This window comes from Danio aesculapii, chromosome 15 (assembly GCF_903798145.1).
Source record: "Danio aesculapii chromosome 15, fDanAes4.1, whole genome shotgun sequence".
Taxonomy (NCBI): domain Eukaryota; kingdom Metazoa; phylum Chordata; class Actinopteri; order Cypriniformes; family Danionidae; genus Danio; species Danio aesculapii.
Genome location: NC_079449.1, coordinates 14,079,956 through 14,103,165, shown reverse-complemented (window position 1 = coordinate 14,103,165; position 23,210 = coordinate 14,079,956). Strand labels below are relative to the sequence as shown.

General features: G+C 36.4%; 1 protein-coding gene across 1 annotated transcript in view; it reads right to left on the bottom strand.

The window, feature by feature from the left end:
- The window catches only part of gabbr1a (gamma-aminobutyric acid (GABA) B receptor, 1a), a 97,610-nt gene that overhangs the window by 58,472 nt on the left and 15,928 nt on the right, over positions 1-23,210 (bottom strand). Inside the window, exons 7-8 of the mRNA XM_056474102.1 lie at positions 15,873-16,175; positions 1,616-1,750 (exon numbers count right to left, since the gene is read on the bottom strand). Coding sequence (XP_056330077.1) covers positions 1,616-1,750; positions 15,873-16,175 — 438 coding nt within the window. The remainder of the gene's footprint in view (positions 1-1,615; positions 1,751-15,872; positions 16,176-23,210) is intronic.

Sequence of the window (23,210 nt, the reverse complement as noted above, 5' to 3'; positions counted from 1 at the left end):
TGTAAACAAGCTTGTTAGATTCAAATGTAGCATAAAAACATTGTGAAACATCAATATCTTCGCATTGTCCATTACTAAATAAAATAATATCATTTATTGAAGTAATATAAATGATGTACCGTTTTATACATTATATTTATCTTTTAAAACATAGGTTGCATTAGCAAATAAAACACAAGGTAGGCCTATACTGTGCAAAAAAGGGGATATCTCTCAGAAGCTGTCATTTAATTATTTTCACTGTACTCAAGATCTTGGTCTCTTTTTCGTCTCTTGTTTATCCTTATAGCATCCATGCGGGATAAAAGAACGGCATCTTAACTTCGTCTTTTGTGAAATGGAGTTGCTGTTAAATGTATTGTAGCTATAGTAAATCAGACTCAATCAAAGTAGCGCCGCTGCGCAAACAAACATTATGAATGCATGTTACCACTTCTGACTGTACATTGTGTTTTCTTTTTCTAATAATGCACAGAGTTTTGAGGAAAGGGACGTTTTCATTTGGCATTCACTGACAGTCGGACAGGCTCTTGCAGTTCATCATACTCCATCTTTTGAAACTGAAATCAAAAGCGGAATAAAACAGTCTCTTCATAAAAGCCGGCTCATCAGCGCGCCGCTATATTGAACACATGTGATTCGATTCTCACCTTCTGATTGGTTCTCGGGATATAGCAGCTTTTGCTGTCAAAGGCAAGTGGCGTTTAGTGGCTTTTGCAAACAAATTGTTATTTCTGAATGCGCTGACGCTGGGACGCTGGATGATTTTAAACAAATCTATTTGTTGAACATGTACTTCGTGCCTAAAGCATTCACTCAATATCATTATCTTATTTTTGGCGGAAATAGAGTTTAGCGGCTTTTGCATCTGAACTTTTCATATACAAGCATAGTTAACCTGCAGTTATATCGCAGATAGGTGATGTCGTGTGCATGTGTGCAGGATACCAGTGAAAATGTTACGTGAAAATGAGTATGTTTACATGGACACCAATAATCCGATTTTATTCTGATTAAGAGTCTACCATGTAAACAGCGGTTTTGATTAATTTAATCTGATTAAGGTCATGATCGAACTAAACAGAAATCTAATTATTTATTACATTATTAAAGTGTAGTACAGACATTTAAACAACGCAATCAAACTATTACCATCTCATAGGCTTTTTGCTGTATTTTGCGACAGAATAGTCTATACGCACACGGCTGTTTGACACTATTCTCTGAATGGTTTTTTATCCCATATGGCGTGCAGTGTCAAATTCTATTAAAAAAACACTCTTCCAGCAGTTCTTACTCACATCCAATATCTTGTTTGTCACGGGGGGCATGCATGAAATGTTCTTGAATGAAAGTGAGAGTGCCAAACTGCAGTTAAAGATGAACTCAATGACATTAATCAAATTATGTGCTATGACGTAAAATGGGATCATGAAAGGAACATTCAAAAATACAACTCATGTAAACACCTTAATCATATTGTTGTCTTATTCAGATTAAGGCAAATCCTTTGATTATTGATGTCCAAGTAAGTGTAGTCTATGTTAAATCCTAATTCATGTGTATGGAGAAATCAGCGATCAAAAACACAGATATTAAAAAAAGGCAAACGCACCACTATAAGGTTCCACATTCGTGCTGCTTCGGCCACCAGCGTCGACACTGAACTACAGCCCGGCATCAGGACAATCTTTATGGGTTCTGTGTACAGCAGGTCATACAGCAGTTTAGTGGCCTCTCCAGGATCACACTGAAGAAAACAGGGAAAAAAGACAGTGCTGATTAGTCAGTGGCAGATGAAAAAGTTAATTGCACCTCGCAGGATGTAAAAGCTGCACTTGAGCTTGTCATAATCAATAATGAATCAATGGAATCAGCACAGACAGCCAGAAAAAAAGGATCTAAACGAAAACCTCTCATGCTGAAGTTCACTGTGACAAACACACTGTGACAAATACAAGAGGAAGTGATTCACAAATGAGGGGTTGAACGTTCGCACGACGCAGATGCAGTCAGTATCAGCAGAAACGCTTAATTACCGGAGCCATGCATGCTTTTATTTTTGTTAAAGTTAGAACTAAATGACACAGTGCTGAGCTCAAAAACAATGACAGCGAGAAAGGAACCACTTTGGATCTAACTAACAGAAGTTTAGATTAGGTAAGAGCAGAGATGTATAAAGTACTTGAGACCCAGACTTTAGTAAAAGTGCTCTACCAAAAAGTTACTTGAGTAGAAGTTGAAGTGCTCTTTAAGCACCATACTTAAGTGGAAGTACTAAAGTATTCAACATTTTTTGTACTTAAGTATTGCAAGTAGTTCATTTAAAAATGTACTACTCACATACTGAAAGTAAAAGTACAAGTAATGGGTGATGTAGTTATTAAAGAAAGCAGTCAAAAGACATCATATTGTCGGCGCCAGTGGTGTAGTAATTAGTGCGCGACACATGCACTTCGGAGCTCATGGTGACCCAAGCTCGATTACCGCCTTGTGGTCCTAAGCCAATCCTTCACCCTCTCTCTGCTTCCCATGCTTTCCTGTCAATACTCTCTACTGTCCTATCAATTAAAGGTGAAAACAAAAGGTGTTCTGTAAACATGTTTATTTTAAATATCTTTTTTTGGGGCACGTGGTTAAGCAGAATGAAAACAGTAGTGAAGTAGTTCTACTTCGTTACTATACATCTCTGGGGAAGAGAGATTATATTGTCACTCCAGAAGGGGGACACAATAAATTTTGATAACTTATTATCAAAAATAATAATAATAATAAAATAAAACAATAATAATTAACTCATTAATTTTTAGCTTAGTCCCTTTATTAATCTAGGACTACGGCCAATTTAGCTTACCCAATTCACCTACAGCACATGTTATTGGACTTGTGAGGGAAACCGGAGCACTCGGAGGAAACCCACGCGAACACGGGGAGAACATGCAAACTCCACACAGAAATGCCAACTGACCCAGACAAGGCTTGAACCAGGGGCCTTCTTGCTGTGAGGCGACAGCACTACCCACTCCTCCATCGTGTCACCCAACAACAACAATAATAATAATAATAATAATTATTATTATTATTATTATTATTATTATTATTATTATATTATTAAATCACCCCCTATTCTAGCTTGATTTTTTTATATAATGGCTGAAATTTTGTAACACTACAAATCTTTATGATACACACTAGTGATGTGCTAGTCTATGATTGTGTTTGCCTGTCCAGTTTATAAGCGCGTTTGTTCTGAAAGTATTTTTTCCTTTCGTTTTTCACCATTTGGATTTTAAAAGTCATAACAAATCACAAATTAATTACTGCATTAATTGATTCAATCTGAAGCACAGATGTATGTAAAACTTTGACAAAAACAGTAGTAAGACCGGCTTGATTAAGTCATTTATGATGGTTTATGGCTTTTTGGTGGATTGTGTTCACTGCAGATCTCTGATAGGTGAATGAAATAACAAACATCTATCACTAAGCCATACAATTTTTTAGATGCGCTGTTCTAAATTGTGTAAACCAGGTGCTGTGTTGATATTTTGTATACACTTTATACTTCAGACATTCTTAATGCACTTCTGTTTCTATTCATTCATTCATTTTCCTTTGGTTTAGTTCCTTATTTATTAGGGGTTGCCAAAACAAAATGAACCGTCAACTATTCCAGCATATGTTTTACGCAACGGATGCCCTTCCAGGCGCAACCCAGTACTGGGAAACACCCATACACTCTCGCATTCACACACACTCATACACTACGGTCAATTTTGTTTATCCAATTCACTTATAGCGCATGTCTTTGGTCAATGGGGAAAACCGGAGCATCTGGAGGAAACGCATATGAACACAGGGAGAACTTGCAAACTCCAAACAGAAATGCCAACTGGTCCAGCCGGGACTTGAAATTGAGGGCGACAGTTTTAACCACTGAGCCACATTAGCATAAGGCTACATTATGTGTTCATGCTATGGGTTATTTTTACTAAACAAAGTAATCTTATTAATTGTTTAATGACAGGGAAAACTTAGTAGTAGACTTCTCGCAGTAGAATGAGCAGTATTAAGTATTAAAATATATTTGTCAAAACAAAGCAAACAACCACTAATAATATTAAAGTTATTTCTTCATCAGTCATTGAATCAATCTACTAAACTTTTAAAAGAGCCATATTAGTTTTCTTCAAGCTCCAGACTCTCCAGTGCACCTCCTGGGATCCGAGGTGTTTTTATTCAGCTCACACCCTCAGAAAAGCAGCCATCGAGAGGAAGTGAAGACGCTTGACATGAGGAAGGCATCTGGATTCGGAAAGTCCCCGGGGCTGAAGGTTATGCAGGTCTCTACACCTGAATACTGAGTATCGGCTAAAAAGGGCACAAAATCCTCCTTCTCCTCACTGCTGTCGGACACTGTAACAATTTTGTTTTTGTTCAGTCAGATTTTATATATATACAGTTAAAGTCAGAATTATTAGCCCTCCTGAATTATTAGCTCCTCTGTATATTCTTTGCCCAATTTCAGTTTAACTGAGAGATTTTTTTAAACACGTTCCTAAACATAATAGTTTTAATTACTAATTTGTAATATCTGATTTATTTTATCTTTGCCATGATGACAGTAATTAATATTTTACTAGATATATTTCAAGACACTTCTATACAGCTTAAAGTGCAACTTAAAGTCTTAACTAGGTTAATTAGGCAAGTTAGAGTAAATAGGAAAGTCATTGTATAACGATGGTTTGTTCTTTAGACAATCTAAACAATATACAGCCTAAGGGGGCTAATAATATCGACCTTAAAATGTTTTTGTTTTTTTTATTTAAAACTTTTATTCTAGCCGAAATAAAACAAATTAGACTTTCTCCAGAAGAAAAACATTATAGGAAATACTGTGAAAAATTGCTTGCTCTGTTAAACATCATTTGAGAAATATTTAAAAAAAGAAAAAAGCATTCACAGGAAGGTTAATCATTTTGACTTCAACTGTATATATTTGAGGAACATTCAGAACTGAGCCTCCCTGCAATCTAAATTGATTCGGACCTGTCAACATTAATGAAATAAAATGTTAATGTACTGAAGTAAGCAGTTCATTCCACCGTGGCGACCCCTGATGAATAAAGGGACTTATCCGAAGGAAAGTGAATGAATATACTGAAGTATTTTGGGTCCATTTTGACCACAAAGAGAAATGAATTCTTTTTTTAAAATTGCATAGTTATACAAAGGGAATTTAACCCTTTCAAGGCTTTAGGTGCCTCAAAGGATGCTGTACAAAAAAGCTTTTTAGTTAAATTATTAACGAATAATACACTCTCATTTACACTCATACACTATGGACAATTTAGCTTATTTAATTCACCTATAGCGCATATCTTAGGACTATGGGGGAAACCGGAGCACCTGGAGGAAACTCACGCCAACACGGGGAGAACATTCAAACTCCACACAGAAATGCCAAAAGACCCAGCCAAGGCTCGAACCAGCGACCTTCTTGCTGTGAGGTGATCGTGCTACCCACTGCGCCAGCGTGAAGCCCAATAATAATAATAATAATAGCAAAAAAAATCTACTTTTGTGAGGCGGTAAAATAAATAGGGACCCTTCTTGCTGTGAGGCGACAGCGCTACCCACTGTGCCACTGCACCGCCCCTACCTGTAGGTCTTTGGTTTTTAAAATAAAAATTGTAAACACCAAGAATGTTTTGTTCCCTTATCAAAGTTGTATTGTCTTTATAAATTCTGAATTGTCTTCCTTCTTACATGTTAATAATTTCCATTATGCATCTTTCTTGATACTATAAAACTGCTGATTGGGTCACAGAAGCACATTTGGGGATTGTAAGCACAGTCTGCGTAAAAATAGACATTGACACAGGCCGGATTTGTAGCTTTGACTTTATTTACTAAACATATTCAAATGCTAAATGTCTCATTCAGACGAAGCGAAACACGTGTTCCTGTGACTCAGGCTGTGAATGAGTCTTTATACGCCGTTCTGCCTCAAATTAACTCGCAAGCGCTGGTTTGTTATTTCTAAGCTGCGATTCTGCATCCCTGAACCCTGATGAGGATGAATAAAGCATGCGTTTGGATATGGAAATCCTTCTCGTTACAATCTGGATACAACAGATGCCAATTAAAACAGGGAAAGCACAAGTGTCTCATCAGAGCATCACTATCTCTCTCTCTCTATACCTCAGTCTCTCTCTCTCTCTCTCTCTCTCTACCTCTCTCTCTCGCTGTATCATGGTTAATAATTGATCAAAGTTTTCAGGCTGAGCTTTGATATAACCATGGCAACCGTCTGGAGAGGGTGAGTGTATCTGTGCAAGGGGGTCCCTGTAAATATCTGCTCACACACATAAATAAACACATACACACAAGATGGACCAAAAACTTATGGTAGCATATGTGCTTGTGATCTATTCAGCTGGTGTAATGTCCAACAATGCAGAGTATCATATCAATAAATCTAAAAATGTACACTGAAATAATTATTTATTGGATTTACTAAGTTGCTTTAAGGTAAGTGGTTGCAAACAATTTATATGGGCTAAATTTAAACAAACTAATTCATTTCAATAGTGTAGGTGAATTGGATAACCTAAATTGGCTGTAGTGTGTGAATGAGAGAGTGTGGGTGTTTCCCAGCACTGAGGGATGCAGTTTCACTGTTTGGTTGTGGCTGGAAGGGCATCTGCTGTGTAAAACAATTGCGAGAGTAATTGGTGGATCAATCCACTGTGGCAATAATGATAATGCAGGGAATAAGCCAAAGGAAAGTGAGTGAGTTTTAGTTTCAGCTATTTATAATAACCAACAGCAATTTTAATTCTGCCTGCTGCTAATGCAAGAACAGCTCTAGCTTATACTTTAAAAGAGAAAAAGGGATTGTGAAATAATACACAAAGTATTAAACGTTGTATTAACTTGCTCTAGATAAACATGCTATGAATATACAGTTGAAGTCAGCATTATTAGCCCCCCTGAATTATTACGCCCCCCTATTTTTTCCCCCAATTTCTGTTTAAGGAAGAGAAGATTTTTTCAACACATTTCTAAACATAATAGATTTAATAACACATTTCTAATAACTGATTTATTTTAGCTTTGCCATGATGACAGTAAATAATACTTAACAAGATGTTTTTCAAGACAATTCTATTCAGCTTAAAGTGACATTTAAAGGCTTAACTAGGTTAATTAGGTTAACAAGGCAGGGATTAGGAAAGTTATTGTATATCGGAAATAAATATAGCTAATAATTTTGACCTTAAAATTGTTTTTAAAAAATTAAAAACTGCTTTTATTCTAGCCAAAATAAAACCAATAAGACTTTCTCCAAAAGAAAAAATATTATCAGACATACTGTGAAAATTTCCTTGCTCTGTTTACCACCATTTGGGAAATATTTAAAAAAGGAAAAAAGATTTAAAGGGGGCTAATAATTCTGACTTCACCTGTACAAATGATACTTCGTATTCGGTATATTTCAAACAAATTTATCCAGGCAGATTATTCACACCATATCATAACTAGAATGCCATGGAAAATTGGTGACAGTTTACTTAGATTGGTGCCAGTAAGCAACCAGCCATCCTGTAAATTACTGAACGTGAGCTGACAACTGAATACAGCTACAGTGTATGTGGACAAAAAGTAGTTAAAATATAGCAGTTACAAAAATAGCAGTTAAAATTTGACAGTATTTAAAATTGGTAAATCTGACCACACCTTTAACCTCAAATAATATCCTACATTATTACAACTAAAAGTTTAGTATTGGCAGATATGGCTTCATGATTGACTTTTACAATCCATGGAAGTTTTTCATTGTAAAAGGAACAATCAATCAAACAAACAAATCATTCATTCATTTTCCTTCAGTCTAGTTCCTGATTTATTAAGGGTCGCAAAAATGGCCATTTTAAATATGATCTATAAAAGCAGTGGAATCAAAAAAATAATTGATCAGTGTTCTGCAGCAGCCAGAGCATGGTGGGGGTTATAATAACACTCATTTATGAAATAAATATTTATCAAATGTCAGCCGTAATTGGAATTTTTCGAGGTGACTTTCATGTTCCTATGCAAACAGAGCTCTGCGTGATAATTGGCTATTCGAGAGAGATTAAAAGAATGCCCCAAACATGCCGGAGATTCTTTGAACAATAATTAAATCCAAAACCCACATCAAATTTGATTTTCTCCCTGTGTAATTACATTTCTGACACCCGACAGCAATTTCGATTAGAATCTCATCCAGGTATGAAGTGCTCCCCAATCAAGAGAAAAAGCTCAAAATATCTGCGGGCTTAAATGTCAACGAGTCTGAGCACTTCACACCTGCTCTTCCGTCTCCACGGCATACTAACACATGACATTTATACAGAGTCACACACACACACACACAGCCTCTCTGACATTGCATTCTTCTACTTATTCAGCTGCCTCAGATTTTCATTAAGATTAATGCTGAATTAAACCCAAGATTTGTATCAAGGGTGGCATTTCTAGAAAGCAGTTCATAATATCTGAAATTCATTCACTTTCCTTAGCCTTGTTCCCTTTTTTATCAGAGGTTGGCATAGCGGAGTGCTCCGACTATCTGGAATAGAGCATCTATTTCATACAATCATGAACTAAGGTGAATTTAATGGCTATTATTTCCATTTAGCTGGCTTTGTGTATGATAAATAGGTGGTGCTTTGCTCATTTAAAAGTCACTATAGATTAATATCTAAAGTCTTAATATTCTTATTAATTAATAATAAGAATAAACCTTCATTGGGATTTATATACTTGTATTTGCAACAAATAAACACAATATGAGTTGTTTTTGTATATGAAACTACAGTTGCTTTTTTATTAATAGTTTTATTAATAGTTTAAATAATAAATAGTTTAAATAGTTTAAATTATTTTTTGTTTGCCTGTAAAAACACACATAACTAATTACATGTGATAATCAAATGAGTGATAAAAGAATGAATAAATAAAACATGCACATACATAAATAAAATGTAATATGCACATAAAAGGTATGTTTTATTCATAATTATACACTCACCGGCCACTTTATTAGGTACACCTGTCCAACTGCTTGTTAACGCAAATTTCTAATCAGCCAATCACATGGCAACAACTCAATGCATTTAGGCATGTAGACATGGTCAAGATGATCTGCAGCAGTTCAAACCGAGCATCAGAATGGAGAAGAAAGATGACTGAAGTGACTTTGAAAACGGCATAGCTGTTGGTGCCAGACGGGCTGGTCGGAATATTTCAGAAACTGCTGATCTACTGGGATTTTCACATACAGCCATCTCTAGGGTTTACAGAGCATGGTCTGAAATAAAAGGAAATATCCAGTGAGTGGCAGTTCTGTGAGAGCAAATGCCTTGTTTATGCCAGAAGTCAGAGGAGAATGGCCAGACTGGTTCGAGCTGACAAAAAGGCAACAGTCACTCAAATAACCACTCGTTACAACCGAGGTATGCAGAAGAGCATCTCTGAACGCACAACACGTCCAACCTTGAGGCAGATGGGCTACAGCAGCAGAAGAACACACTGGATGCCACTCCTGTCAGCTAAGAACAGGACACTGAGGCTACAGTTCACACAGGCTCACCAAAATAGGCCTGGTCTGATGAGTCTCGATTTATGCTGGGACATTCGGATGGTAGGGTCAGAATTTGGCGTCAACAACATGAAAGCATGAATCCATTCTGCCTTGAATCAACGGTTCAGGCTAGTGGTGGTGGTGTAATGGTGTGGGGGATATTTTCTTGGCACACTTTGGGCCCATTAGTACCAATTGAGCATTGTGTCAATGCAACAGCCTACCTGACTATTGTTGGTGACCATGTCCATCCCTATATAATCACAGTGTACCCATCTTCTTGGCTACTTCCAACAGAATAATGTGCCATGTGAAATTGCAAATCATCTCAGACTGGTTTCTTGAACATGACGATGACTTCACTGTACTCAAATGGCCTCCCCAGTCACAAGATCTTAATCCAATAGAGCACCTTTGGGATGTGGTGGAACGGGAGATTCACAACATGGATGTGCAGCCGACAAATCTGCAGCAACTGCGTCATGCTATCATGTCAATATGGACCAAAAAGCAAAAGGGGGTCCAACCCGGTACTAGTAAGATGTACCTAATAAAGTGGCTGGTGAGTGTATAGTCTTTTTATATATTTTAGTTTTTTTGTTAATAGTTTGTATTCAAGTAAAATCAATCAAGTAGCTGATTTCATAGCTTAAAAATCTTTAAAATGTTTTTATTTCCTCACATAAATCTTGCAGCCAACACAATGCATTTATTAAAATATTTTATTCTATTTTCAAGCACATTTTAAGACTAGCAAAAAAAAAAAAAAACCAAATCCTAATCAATAATACAAATCTTCTTTTAAAGCCTTTCAACACGGGTCCAAATCGACTCAAGAATCCCAGCTGGATGTTTTTTCTTAAGCCAGCAGGAGGTTTAATGAACTACCTGGGCATGCAATGATTATCCTGACACATTACAGATCACTCCCGTTCATCTGTAGACAGCTCTCAGTGGCGAGCGGTCAGTCGGGCACCGCAGAAACACAGGAGTCTCCAGCTCCTTTATCCTTACAGGATCAACAGGGATGCAAGTTTGTTTGAACTGTGGTTTCACTGGTGACTGTTGCCATGCCAACCCTCCTCTCCCTGATTCTTCCTCTATATTGAGTGCGATTGCAATGCAGAGTGTGGTTCACCAATCACAACCATGATACAACACATCTCTGTCCAGTTAGAGCTCCTTAACTGTTTCCTCACCTGCTCACAACTGGCAAGTAAGCCGCCCTGCTGACAACTACTGTATTAAACGTGCTGCATAGTCACTGAGAGATGGCGTAGTGGTGCAATCTGGCTGCTTACTTTCAAGACAGCAGTGATTGATGATATAAAGGATTCAGACATAATGTTTAATAGATTTGTTAACTCAAAACTATTTAATTCTGTTGTTGATTAATTATTTTAATTAGCCTAAAGCCATTCCAAACCTCAGAGATCTTCGTTCATCTTCAGAACATGGATTAATATACAGTGGTCTAGATTTGAAACCTTTCATCAAAGTTATCCTAAAACTATTGAACAAGACCCATTCTTATCCTAGGACAATTTATAAACATTTTTGATCCACTTTAAATGTTGACTACTGTATTTTAGATGAAATCAGAGAGCTCTCTCATACTCTATATATAGACTGCAATGGCATTTTAACATTTAAGCACTGTTGAGCACAATCCTAAACACCGCTGATTGGGCATTGTGTTCATGTGCTCATCAGATATGACTGTGACGCTCTGAGTATTTGAAAGCCACATCAACCAATGATGTATAAGAATACGCTCAACAGTGTTTAAATGTTAGCTGAAAATTGACTTTTTTTTAATTTCAGTACCGACTGGTATCAAATCGTTAGTTTTGACAACATTACCCAACATCCAAGCCACTGAGGATATTGTGGTTGAATGTAATTTTTGAAGAAAATGTGCTGAAGTATGTCTGTAAAGTGTTATTTCTTGGGGGGAAAATAATTCAGTTGAGTTCACTGTGCATCAGGATTCTCAATGCTTTTTAAATCTAATTTAAAGACATATTTTTTACTCTCTAGCCTTTATGAGTGATGCATTCATGTTATTTTACACCTGTATTTCAGTTCATACATATATTATTTTTCTCTTATATATATTTTTTATTATTTTCTATTTTATTATTGTTATGCTGTGTTCACACCAGATGTGGCATGCATGAATAAATTGCACTAGTCGCGCGTAAATAGACACATGAACAATTTGAGTATACTCGATTCATTCGCGCATCAAATCCGTTTCATTCACACATCAAATTCACTTCACAATAGACAGATTTGCGTCATGGGCAGGGCTTCTGTCTGCCCAGTGACTCTATCTTCGTTGCTAAATGGCTAACATGGAGATTATTGAAAGAATAGCTTTGTTTATGTGCTTTAGGAAGGCTGAAAAACAGTGCATATTCGTTCGGTGCCATGTCTGAGTCCACTAGATACTTTCAGAGGTACACCAGCTTTGTGAGTTCATCAACTCCTCCAGAAACTGTACCTGGATGATGGAAGCTTTCAGCGGTGCTTCAGACTGAGCAGAGCCCAGTTTGATGAACTGTTGTGTCGGCAAGAGGATTTCCCCTCAGGACACCAACAACAGGCACTACGTCATAATCACACCCCTGAGCAAGCCCCTGATTGGTTAATGCAGCACGAATGTCCGCTAAAGTTCAGATTTTCTAACTTGAGTGTACGGTAAGTGTGCAAAATGCTTAAGTTGCACAGCCTTATTCGCACAAATCATGCTGCAGGATGTCTATTCGCGTCTTTGCATTGACTTAACATGTAAATCACTCATGCTTGACGCTGTATCCACGTCTGGTGTGAACGCAGCATAAAGCACTTTGAATATAAAATAGTCCTCTATAAATAATGGTTGCCTTGCCTTGCCAATGTGGATTCTGGAGGAAAATCAATACCAAAAATTTTTATTCAGATCTTAATACATGTCACCTAACAAGAATGGGCAAATAATCTTTATGAATGTGCATGCTAACATGCTGCATGGCTAATATGGCTAAAGTTACCAATGTCTCTGAATGTATAAACAGAGCCATGAGCTCTGTAATTGGTTTAATCCCACAAACACACACAAAACTCATAAGTGCTCATTTATAATTCGATGCATTGACTTATATACACTACCAGTCAAAAGTTTGGGGTCAGTAAGATTTTTAGATGTTCTAAAATAAGCTTATTCTGCTCGCCAAGGCTGCATTTATTTAAGCAAATATACAGAACAAATTGTAAAATTGTGAAATGTTATTGCACTATAAAATAACTGTTCAAAAGTAGTTTATAATTTGATTTAATAATTTATTCCAGTGATTTTAAAGATAAATTTTCAGCTTCATTACTCCAGTCTTCAGAGGCACATGATCCTTCAGAAACCACTCTAATATTAATTATTATTATTATTAATGGTAATAGTAATAAAAGCAATAATGACTAGAGTAATAATTTCATTTGACAATACATACAATATTTAATAAATAAATATTTAATAAATAAGTAATGAACAATTTCTTTTACATTTAATAAATGATGCCTTGATGAACAGAATAATTTGATTTAAATTATTAAATAAAATGAATGAATTTTTTTTTTTTTAAACTGACCCCAAACATTTGAGTAGTAGTGTATATATGAATTATTTCCCTCTAATCCACTTCTGGTCATTCCTGATATTTAGCTGTGTGAGATGTGCTCGTTTTCTAGAGTGTCTTACAGTGACCTGTAAAGGCTCCACCCCTCTTCTGGAAAGCTCATTTTAATTTATAGGGACACACTTCAAACCTGCTTGTCCTGTTCATACCAAAATAAATTACCTTTGGTGTATTTTGGGCATGAAGTTCACAGACACATTCTGAGGAAACCAGAGATCTATTTTACATCTTATGAATGGCATAATGTGTTCCCTTAAATCATATCAGGACAACTGACTCTCCACAAAAGAAGTGAAAAATTGCACTGAAAAAGTCAGATTTAAAAATACATGCACCAAGGAATACATATTAGGGGTAATCTTCGAAAACTCTGCAATCCTAAAGGCATGCATAAGCATTTATGGTGCACAACTTTTTTTTTTTCCTTTTGAGGAAGCCAAATTAGTCTATGCAGCTGAAGCCTCAGAGGCTGTTGATAACAGCCAAGTGCAGTGAGTTGTGAAATATTAATGTACCAACAACTGCAATGTCAACTTGACACCAACTCCTGAATCTCGAGATACAATCATTGCCACAACATTAATGAAGCACCTGCAAAACGCTGATAATTCCTGCCATCTTCAATTAACATCTGGCACTTATCTCTGTTTCAGTCCTTGAAAGTGAAATATTTGAATAAATTAACAGAGGGTAAAGAGGGCGATTATGCTTCTATTTCCAAAGTTTTCAGCAAAAGCTACTTGAAGATATATATTTATTCATTGAAAATTTGTTGGAATAGATTATGCATTTAACTATTTAGGGTCACTCTGGGGGTTAGGAGATCATAAGTATATAGAAAGAATTATGAAAAAGTCTGACATAAAATTTATTTGAATATCTTAGCAAGTATTTAACTTTGTTTTATTTGCTTTGCGTTAAATGTATGAAAAGAGGTAATCATGCACTGCCAAAAACACTACAAATGCATGTGCTAAAACCAGCCCAGGCTCATTCTGAAAATGTACTTCTATATACTGTTGAAGAGTAGAACTATTAGCCCCCCTGTTTATTTTTTCCCCAAAATTTCTGTTTTACAAAGAGATCTTTTCAACACATTTCTAAATACAATAGTTTTAATAATTCATTTCTAATAACTGATTTCTTTTATCTTTGCCATGATGACAGTAAATAATATTGTACTAGATATTTTTCAAGACACTTCTATACAGCTTAAAGTAACATTTAAAGGCTTAACTAGGTTAATAGGTTAACTAGGCAGATTAGGGTAATTAGGCAAGTTATTGTATAAGGGTGGCTTGTTCTGTAGACTATCGAAAAAAAATAGCTTAAAGGGGCTAATAATTTTGACCTTAAAATTGTTTTTAAAAAATTAAAAACTGCTTTTGTTCTAGCCAAAATAAAACAAATTTGACTTTCTCCAGAAGAAAAAATATTATCAGACATACTGTGAAAATTTGCTTGCTCTGTTAAACATTATTTGGGAAATATTAAAAAAAGAAGAAAAAAAATCAAAGGGGGCTAATAATTCTGACTTTAACTGGACATTTCTGGAGACAGTCAAATACGTCCCTGGAGCTACGTTTTTTTTTTTTTTTGTGTGGTTTTTGTTTTCAGGAATCAATGAGAGATCGCTGTGTATGCTTTTTGAGATCTTTAATTTCTTTCGCAAGTGCCATTTGCGCCTGCTTTTCTCTCCTAAATCCACCAGAGGCTGCTGTCGACTGACTGTTTGACTGACTGAATGACCGATCGACTGACCCACCCATCCCTTCCCAAAACCCAACCAATAGTATTTTAAAAAGCACAGATTGACCCGCCCACCTACTACCCTAAATCCAACTGACAAATTTAAAAAGCTATTTTTTAAATAGAGAAAGAAAATACAGACAAAAAGCCCTCGTCTGATTTTTACCACGTTTTAACACACTCTCACCCTGTTGTTTACTTGTTTATTTAACTTTATTGTTTCTGTTTTTTTATTATCCACTTTATAGAACTGTTCTTCGCCGGACTTGAACCATATATATATATATATATATATTAAACTTAATTATCATTAAATTATTAAACCCCCTTTAAATTAAATTTTTTTACATTTTAAATATTTCCAAAACTGTTTAACAGAGCAAGGACATTTTCTGATAAGATTTTTTCTTCTGGAAAAAGTCTTATTTGTTTTATTTCGGCTATAATAAAAGCAGTTTTAAATTTTTTAAAAACCATTTTAAGATCAAAATTATTTGCCCCTTTAACCTGCCTAGTTAACCTAATTAACCCATTTAAGTCTTTAAATGTCACTTTAAGCTGTATAGAAGTGTCTTGAAAAATATCTAGTCAAATATTATGTACTGCCATCATGGCAAAGATAAAATAAATCAGTTATCAGAAATGAGATATTAAAACTATTATGTTTAGAAATGTTTTGAAAAAATCTTCTCTCCGTTAAACAGAAATTGGGGGAAAAAATAAACAGGGGGGCTAATAATTCAGGGGGGTTAATAATTCTGACTTCAACTGTATGTATGTATGTATGTATGTATGTATAATAGTCAAGTTCTTACCATGCTGTCGTAATGAATGAGCTCCAGCTCGTAGTCCGGCAGAATGTCGTTCCGGTTGTTCACGAGATCTAACGCCATCTGTGCTGCGGGGAGACACGCTTGACCACCGGGCCATCCTCCACTCATGGGAAACAGAGCTCCGATGTACAGCTTTTTCTTGCCTGCAAACGCACACGGCCAGGAGAGGAAGATAAGCAGTGCGTAAAGGAGAGCCAAGCTTCTCCAAACTCTCCCCAAGCTCCTGATCCTCGCATTGGATGCCATCAATAACAAATTTGACCTGTATACTTTTGAACTTGAATTCTGACAGTGTCCGCACGTGCGACGAGTCCCGTTTGAGGTTAAAAAAAAGTGAATGGAGCGCGTAAAAACAGCAGCACTGAGTAGTAGCCTAATATTTAGATGCGCATAAGTGATCTAAAATTGCTTAATATTAGATGGGATTGTTACATTAGTTTTAAGTTAACCGACTGTGTCAGTCATCCATTGCACAAGGGTCTTTTTTGTCTTCAGCAAATTGTTGAACTCCTTTTGTGCGCTTTCTTGAAGCGTATTTAGTCTTGACGTGAATTTTTTTACACTCTTTGTAATCTTTGTAACTCCAGACGAATCTTTTAGAATCTTCACAGCCTTTGGAATAATTTAAAGTCTTCAGAATCAATGAGTCTTCAGTATCTTTGAACAATTGCGAATTATTGGTCTCTTTAGACTCTCCGAATCTCCTTTCTGAAGTATTTTACACATCTTCACACTTTTGCCGCACGCATAATCTTTATCTTCGGATTATTTCATCATCTTTAGACTCTTCCGAATGTTTTAGAAGCTTCAAAATCTTTTAAGTTATTTGCAATATTTATGAATCTTCTCAGCAGTATTTGGATGCTGACACCTTGTCACTAATGTACTGTCACGGAAAGCGCTTCAACACAAAACAACTGTCCAAACGTGCAAAAACACACGCTACAGAAACCACGTTATGAATGTTCGGCAAAAACAAATGCGCCATCGGGCAATTATTGTCTCTTTCCCTTTTAAAGTCACAGACGGTGTGTTTGTAGTGCAGATGTATACTCGTGGTTCACGACAGGAGCGAAAAACAGGTGGTGTTGGGCGACATTGACGGTCAGAACGCGCTCCACAAATCCTCTGGCATTCCTTTATTTACAGCGCCGCTCACAAAACGTGATTAAGTTTTAAGCTGTCGAGCATATTATTCCGGCATCTGATCAGAATATTGGAAAAGAACAATTGTGCTGCGGCATAATCCTTTAATCCGCCCCAGAGGAGAGAGAGGAAAAAGATTGACCACCAAACGCTGCACACAGAGATCCTCACTCAGAACAGACAGCAGAGAACTAAAGCACTGACACTCTGACAGAGCTGTTGTATAGCAGAAAGGGGCGGGGTTAAAGTTAATGCTCTGTACTGATTCACTTTTACTGAATCAGAAACACTTTCAAAGTTGATTAATGCATCTATCTATCCATCCATCCATCCATCCATCCATCCATCCATCGATCTATCTATCTATCTATCTATCTATCTATCTATCTATCTATCTATCTATCTATCTATCTATCTATCTATCTATCTATCTTCTGTCTGCCTGTAATACCACACAAAGTATGTATTTCATATCCACTTCATTTTGCATTGCAGAAGTAAGCTCTTCTGCATATTTGTTAGACTTCTGATTCATTTTGGTGCTTTGGGCTAATAACAAGGAATAACAAATGGCAGTAAACAGTCAAACTGCTTGCACTAAAAACCAGTGTCTTTATAACAAGCACATTAAAATTAAAATATTATGATATGAAAATACCAGTTTGCAACATTAATCAACATAACTAGGGGGTTTGAACAGCTAAACATGAATGGAGGTGCATGAAACTCATGTAAACGTGCCATAGAGCACATTGATTGAATATGATATCTTGAAGGTTTGTAGCTAAGCTCAAAAGTTATCCAAAGACGATTTTATTTTATTTACAACCACACAATTTACAGCTAGAATAAAAAGTTGGGTTTTGACCATATTTGGGACGGTCGTGAATATTAATGAGCTCTGTGACCTCATATGGATCATCAGATTTGCATCAGAGCATACCAGTCTGATGCAGTTTATTAGGCTAGAAGGGACACACACACACACACACAGCGTGATGTACTCTGATACTCTCATGCAAAAATAACGCCATAGTTTATTTGTCAAAAGTTTTTTGAACAAGCTGAGTAGATCCTTGTCAAATTACATTCAGTTCAATTAAAGTGGAGAAGAGGTTCACTTTAGGAATGAGTGAGCTATCTGTAGTCAACTAAGTCTCCTTCTCCATTACTCCTCCTGAGTTATCAGTTGTAAATAAAATAAAGGCTAAATTATAATTATATCTGACAAACGGACCAACAGATTTGAATTTAGAGTTGTATTTTGAACCTATGCATCAGAAAACACGTGCAGGAATTAAAGGTGCAGTAAGTTTGACACCCAGTGGCTGAGCTAGGTATTGCACACCTGGTTCAAAGCAAACGCAAGTGCAGGTTGCCAGATTGATGACACCAACAGCAGTGTGCCTGACAGTCAAGCCTTAAACTGGGTTCTAAATAAAAGCAACAGCATGTTATAGAAGGAATATTTTTCATATTAAAAGGAGTTTTTGTCCTAACCAACACCTGACATTTATTTTATATATATACATTTCATAAATTTATATATTTTTTTTATTTTATTTCTTGCAGCTCAACAACAGGAAACTATGACAATGATTTCCTCAGGTACACCTCATGTGCTTAATTCAGTGTTAAATGCTAACAATGTGAGTTTGAATACCATTTTACATCACGTTTATTGCCATACTACTGAAAGCGGCAGGAGATAGTTCACCTCAGATCTTGAAAATTATATAAAGCGTTTGAAATTGAACTTCAGTGCAAGCCAACACATATCAGTGATTCAGCATCTACATTTAATAATGTTAAAGAGGTTTAATATGTATTAATTACATTATGAATCTTATAATTTCATTGGAGTGCAGTAAGTGCACTATTCGGTGCTTCTGAATAGCTATATTTATTTAATGTTTTATCTGGTGCAAACAGCCCAATTGCTTAATCACTGCAAATCTTGTGACATAATATGTTGTTAGGACACAGGGTTACAGTTTAACCTGCTCACCTAATGTTTACGTTCATAATATTTATATTATCTGCTAATTAGCAACCAACCTCATGTGGAACTCTGAATCTGCATCTCATTTTGGAGTCTGCTACTGTCCACTGGAGGTTGCATTTCTGTCGCAGACGCATGCTTTGAGAGCCTTTCTGACTGAATCAAAGAAATACGCGGTTTTCCACCAAGGCAACCAGGGGTACTGAAATATTATTGGCTAAAATGGTAGGGTGGGTTAAATGGGCAGATGTTCAAAACAACATTTCAAAAAGTTTCAAAACAGAATTTCTGATTTCAGCATTGATTCTCAGATAAACAAGAACGTTCACTTAGCATGTTTCTTAAATATCTGCAAACATATTATGGTATTTTTATGCTTTAGAAGAGTCAAAAACTTACATACATCACCTTAAATACCAACTGAAGCATAAACAGACGAGTTTTACAAAGCGTACTGGCATTATTTCACATTAAGAGCTGAGTTATTTAACACTTATACTATACTATTATATAGCAGTTTACATGTGTCTGTTGCCTCATTACAAACACACACAGCTAATTTCACAATATACTCATTAAACTAAAATATAATTTTTTAAACAGACTTAAACCTCTTTGGGGTGGCTCTAAACTTAATTTATAAGTCATATATCTCACATTCCCAACCTGTGAAGAGATGAGACGCAGGGCTGCATGTTTCAGAGAATTCCTCATTTACTCTTCCTGTCTCTCCCATTTTCAAAATAAGAGTCCCACATACATAGAACATTTATGAAAACATTAGATTAACGTCATCCCAGTAGAAAATATTGTAACCAATCAAATGCAACCTGGGGCATGCATATTAATAACCCATGTGCAATTTAACAGTCAGTTTTTTGGTCTGATTGGCCTATTTTTCACTGGGATTTTACACTCATGGGATTTACATGAGAATGAGGAAACAATATCCGAGGCTTGCAGTATGTCATGTCGATGAACTGAACTCTTATTAATCAGGTATTCCAAGGTATATCCAGATTTTCGTTCCATAGGAACCTGCTCTTACATGAAAAGCAAGTTGGATCCAGCTATCTAAATTCTTCTATTCACAGGAAATACTCTAAAACAACAGCACGGAGTCCAAATTGATGACTTGAGCCAGCTTGAACCTCAGGAGCCAAGACACTCCAGTGACATTTGGAGCTCCCTTTGAATCCGCTCCCTCCATATGCCAATCATTAATTATTCATCCCTGATCTTTAGTTGTTATTTAATAAAAGAAAGGCCGGAGGAGCCTCCTGTGAGTGATATATAATTACTGCTCTATTTATGAGGTAACTAAACAAGTTTGCTACACAGATTGAGATTTTATACACAAAGGCAGTTCATTTATAGAGAGCCGGCGAACAAAAAAGGTCTCCTTTATGCTGAATTGTCCTTTAACAAGCAAAGTAAGAGCAAGGTAATCACCTTGCAGTATACACACTGGCTTGAATTTATGCAGACACACTGTGCTGAGATGCACACATAGCCTCGTATACGTCCATATACACACAGATCTACACACTGTGGCCGAGTGTTAATCTTTAGCCTGCTGAGAGTGCACTAAGTAGGCGGTGATCTCTTGCTGTGAGTTAACAGAGGGAGCTGAGAGAGAGAGAGAGAGAGAGAGAGAGAGAGAGAGAGAGAAAGTGCATTTGCGTGGCTTGATAGTCGAAATCAGCAGAGCCGAAAGAAACGGGGGGAAATGAAAGAAAGGACGGAGGGATTGAGAGGAATGGAAGGCAATTAGAGGGAGGGATGGATGAATGAGAGGGTGCTACAGTCGTGCTTGCAGGAGCACTTGTGTTAATGCTGAGAGACTCTGGCAGCCTGAGGAATTATAATGAGATTCTATAGTGGCGTATAGTTGACATGAAGTCCTACTGCTAGACTCTATGCTGCATCCAAGGTTGTTTTTTTACACTCTTGGCAGGTTTGGTTTGATTAAAACAAACACTGGTGTGATGCATTAGGGCTGACATATAGAAAGAAGGATGTCTAAGGGCTAAGGGCAATCGTAGTGCAAGATATAGTGTCTCTTTGACAAACATATTTTAAAAGGATGCACAAAAATACTTTAGAATGTTCAGTTTTAGCAAAACACACACAATTTTTATATACAGTATATAAAACCAAATGCACAAACATGCAATGATTAAAATTGAATTATCGCAACTGACCAATTAGATTGGGAATTTATCCTTATAGATTGAGGTTACCCTAACATTTAAATTGCTGGTGGAAAACAGCCATTGACTTCCATAGTATTTTGTTCCTACTTTTAATGTCAACAGTTGATTTACAACATTCTTCAGAATATCTTCCTTTGTGTTCAACAGAAAAAAGAAATTTATATAAGTTTAAAATCACTTGAGTGTGAGGAAATGGTGAGGAAATTTTCCTTTTTGAGTGACCTGTCCCGTTAAAATGCCAGTTTGAATGCTGAGAGAGCCAGTTAAGAAATTCTGGTTAAAATATCATTCACACTGTCATTTTCCAATGCAACCTACGCAATGCTACATACAGTTAGGTCTATAAATATTTGGACATTGATACAATTCTAACATTTTTGACTCAACAGAATCCAGAACAGAACAGAATCCACCAACACAATCGATTTGAAATTAAACAAACAAGATGTGCTTTAACTGTAGATTGTCAGCTTTAATTTGAGGGTATTTACATGCACATTAGGTGAATGCTATAGGAATTACAACAGTTTGCATATGTGCCTCCCATTTGTTAGGGGTCTAAAAGTATTTGGACAATTGGCTTCTCAGCTGTTCAATGGCCAGAATGACTCAAAGCATACTGCAACAGCAACCAAAGAGTTTTTGAAGGGAAAGAAGTGGAATGTTATGCATGGACAAAGCAATCACCCGATCTGAATCCAATTGAGCTTGTATTTTACTTGCTGAAGAAAAAACTGAAGGGAAAATGCCCCAAGAACAAGCAGGAAGTGAAGGCAGTTGCTGTAGAGGCCTGGCAGAGCATGACCAGGGATGAAACCCAGCATCTGGATATGTCTATGCGTTCCAGAATTTTTCACTTGATTTATGATTATTATTCAACCCAACTACTTTTGGACCCTTAACAAGTGGGAGGCACATATGCATACCTGATTTGGATGTAAATACCCTAAAATTAAAGCTCACAGTCTGTAGTTAAAGCACATCTTGTATAATCAAATCGATTGTGTGGGTATATAGAGCCAAAAATGTTAGAATTGTGTCAACGTCCAAATTTTTATGGACCTAACCGTATTACTAGGCTAAGCCGACTCATTATATGTGCAGATATATTATCTGATATTTTTATCAGCTGAGAACTTGTGAAGAGCTGTAATAAGCAATACAGTGTCTACCCTGCAGGCACAGGACATCAACATGACGTTATATTGATGTTGTACTCCAACATCGTGGGGACGTTGGATTAACCAAATATCAACGTCTAATCATGCTACACCTTGACGTAACTAACCTAATATTAATGTCCTATGATGTTGTGTGCCTGCTGGGTATGTCTAAAAAAAACAGGTTTGTTTGAGCATTTAGGTCGCACTTTAAGACCTGATGTCCTGTGTTTGTTTTGGATGTCTACTTTGTCTGTCACACCCATTACAGGTCTTTCAGTCTCTGCAAATGAGCTAATAATCTTAATCGTGTGTTTGATTAAGGAGACATAGATAATGTGCAGTGCTGGTGGTCCTCCAGGAACGTGGTTGAAAAAGACTGTCCGATGTCATGTTGATATTTCAGTCAAACCACAGCAGAGATCATTTTGGAGGGGTATGTGACCCAACGTTGCAGAAGTAGGGAGAATAATCACACCAGAGTTCAGCTTAATCAAAATCAAACATGCAAAGCGTGAACACACCCCTAATATATTGTTTTCTTCATTGATCTGAACCAAATCGAACAACAAACTGTGATCTACCAATATGTGAAAACATCCTAAATTACTTTAGCCTGTTTACCAGCACCAGGATTTTAACATTTGACATAACATTTTTTGTTTTTATAATGCTTGAATTTTGATTAAATCGAAATAGAATGTTTGTCATGCATGCAGAATATTTTAAGACCATATTTTAATAACAATTCTATAGAAAATGTTTTCTAAAGTAATCTGTACATGTTCAGATCTAA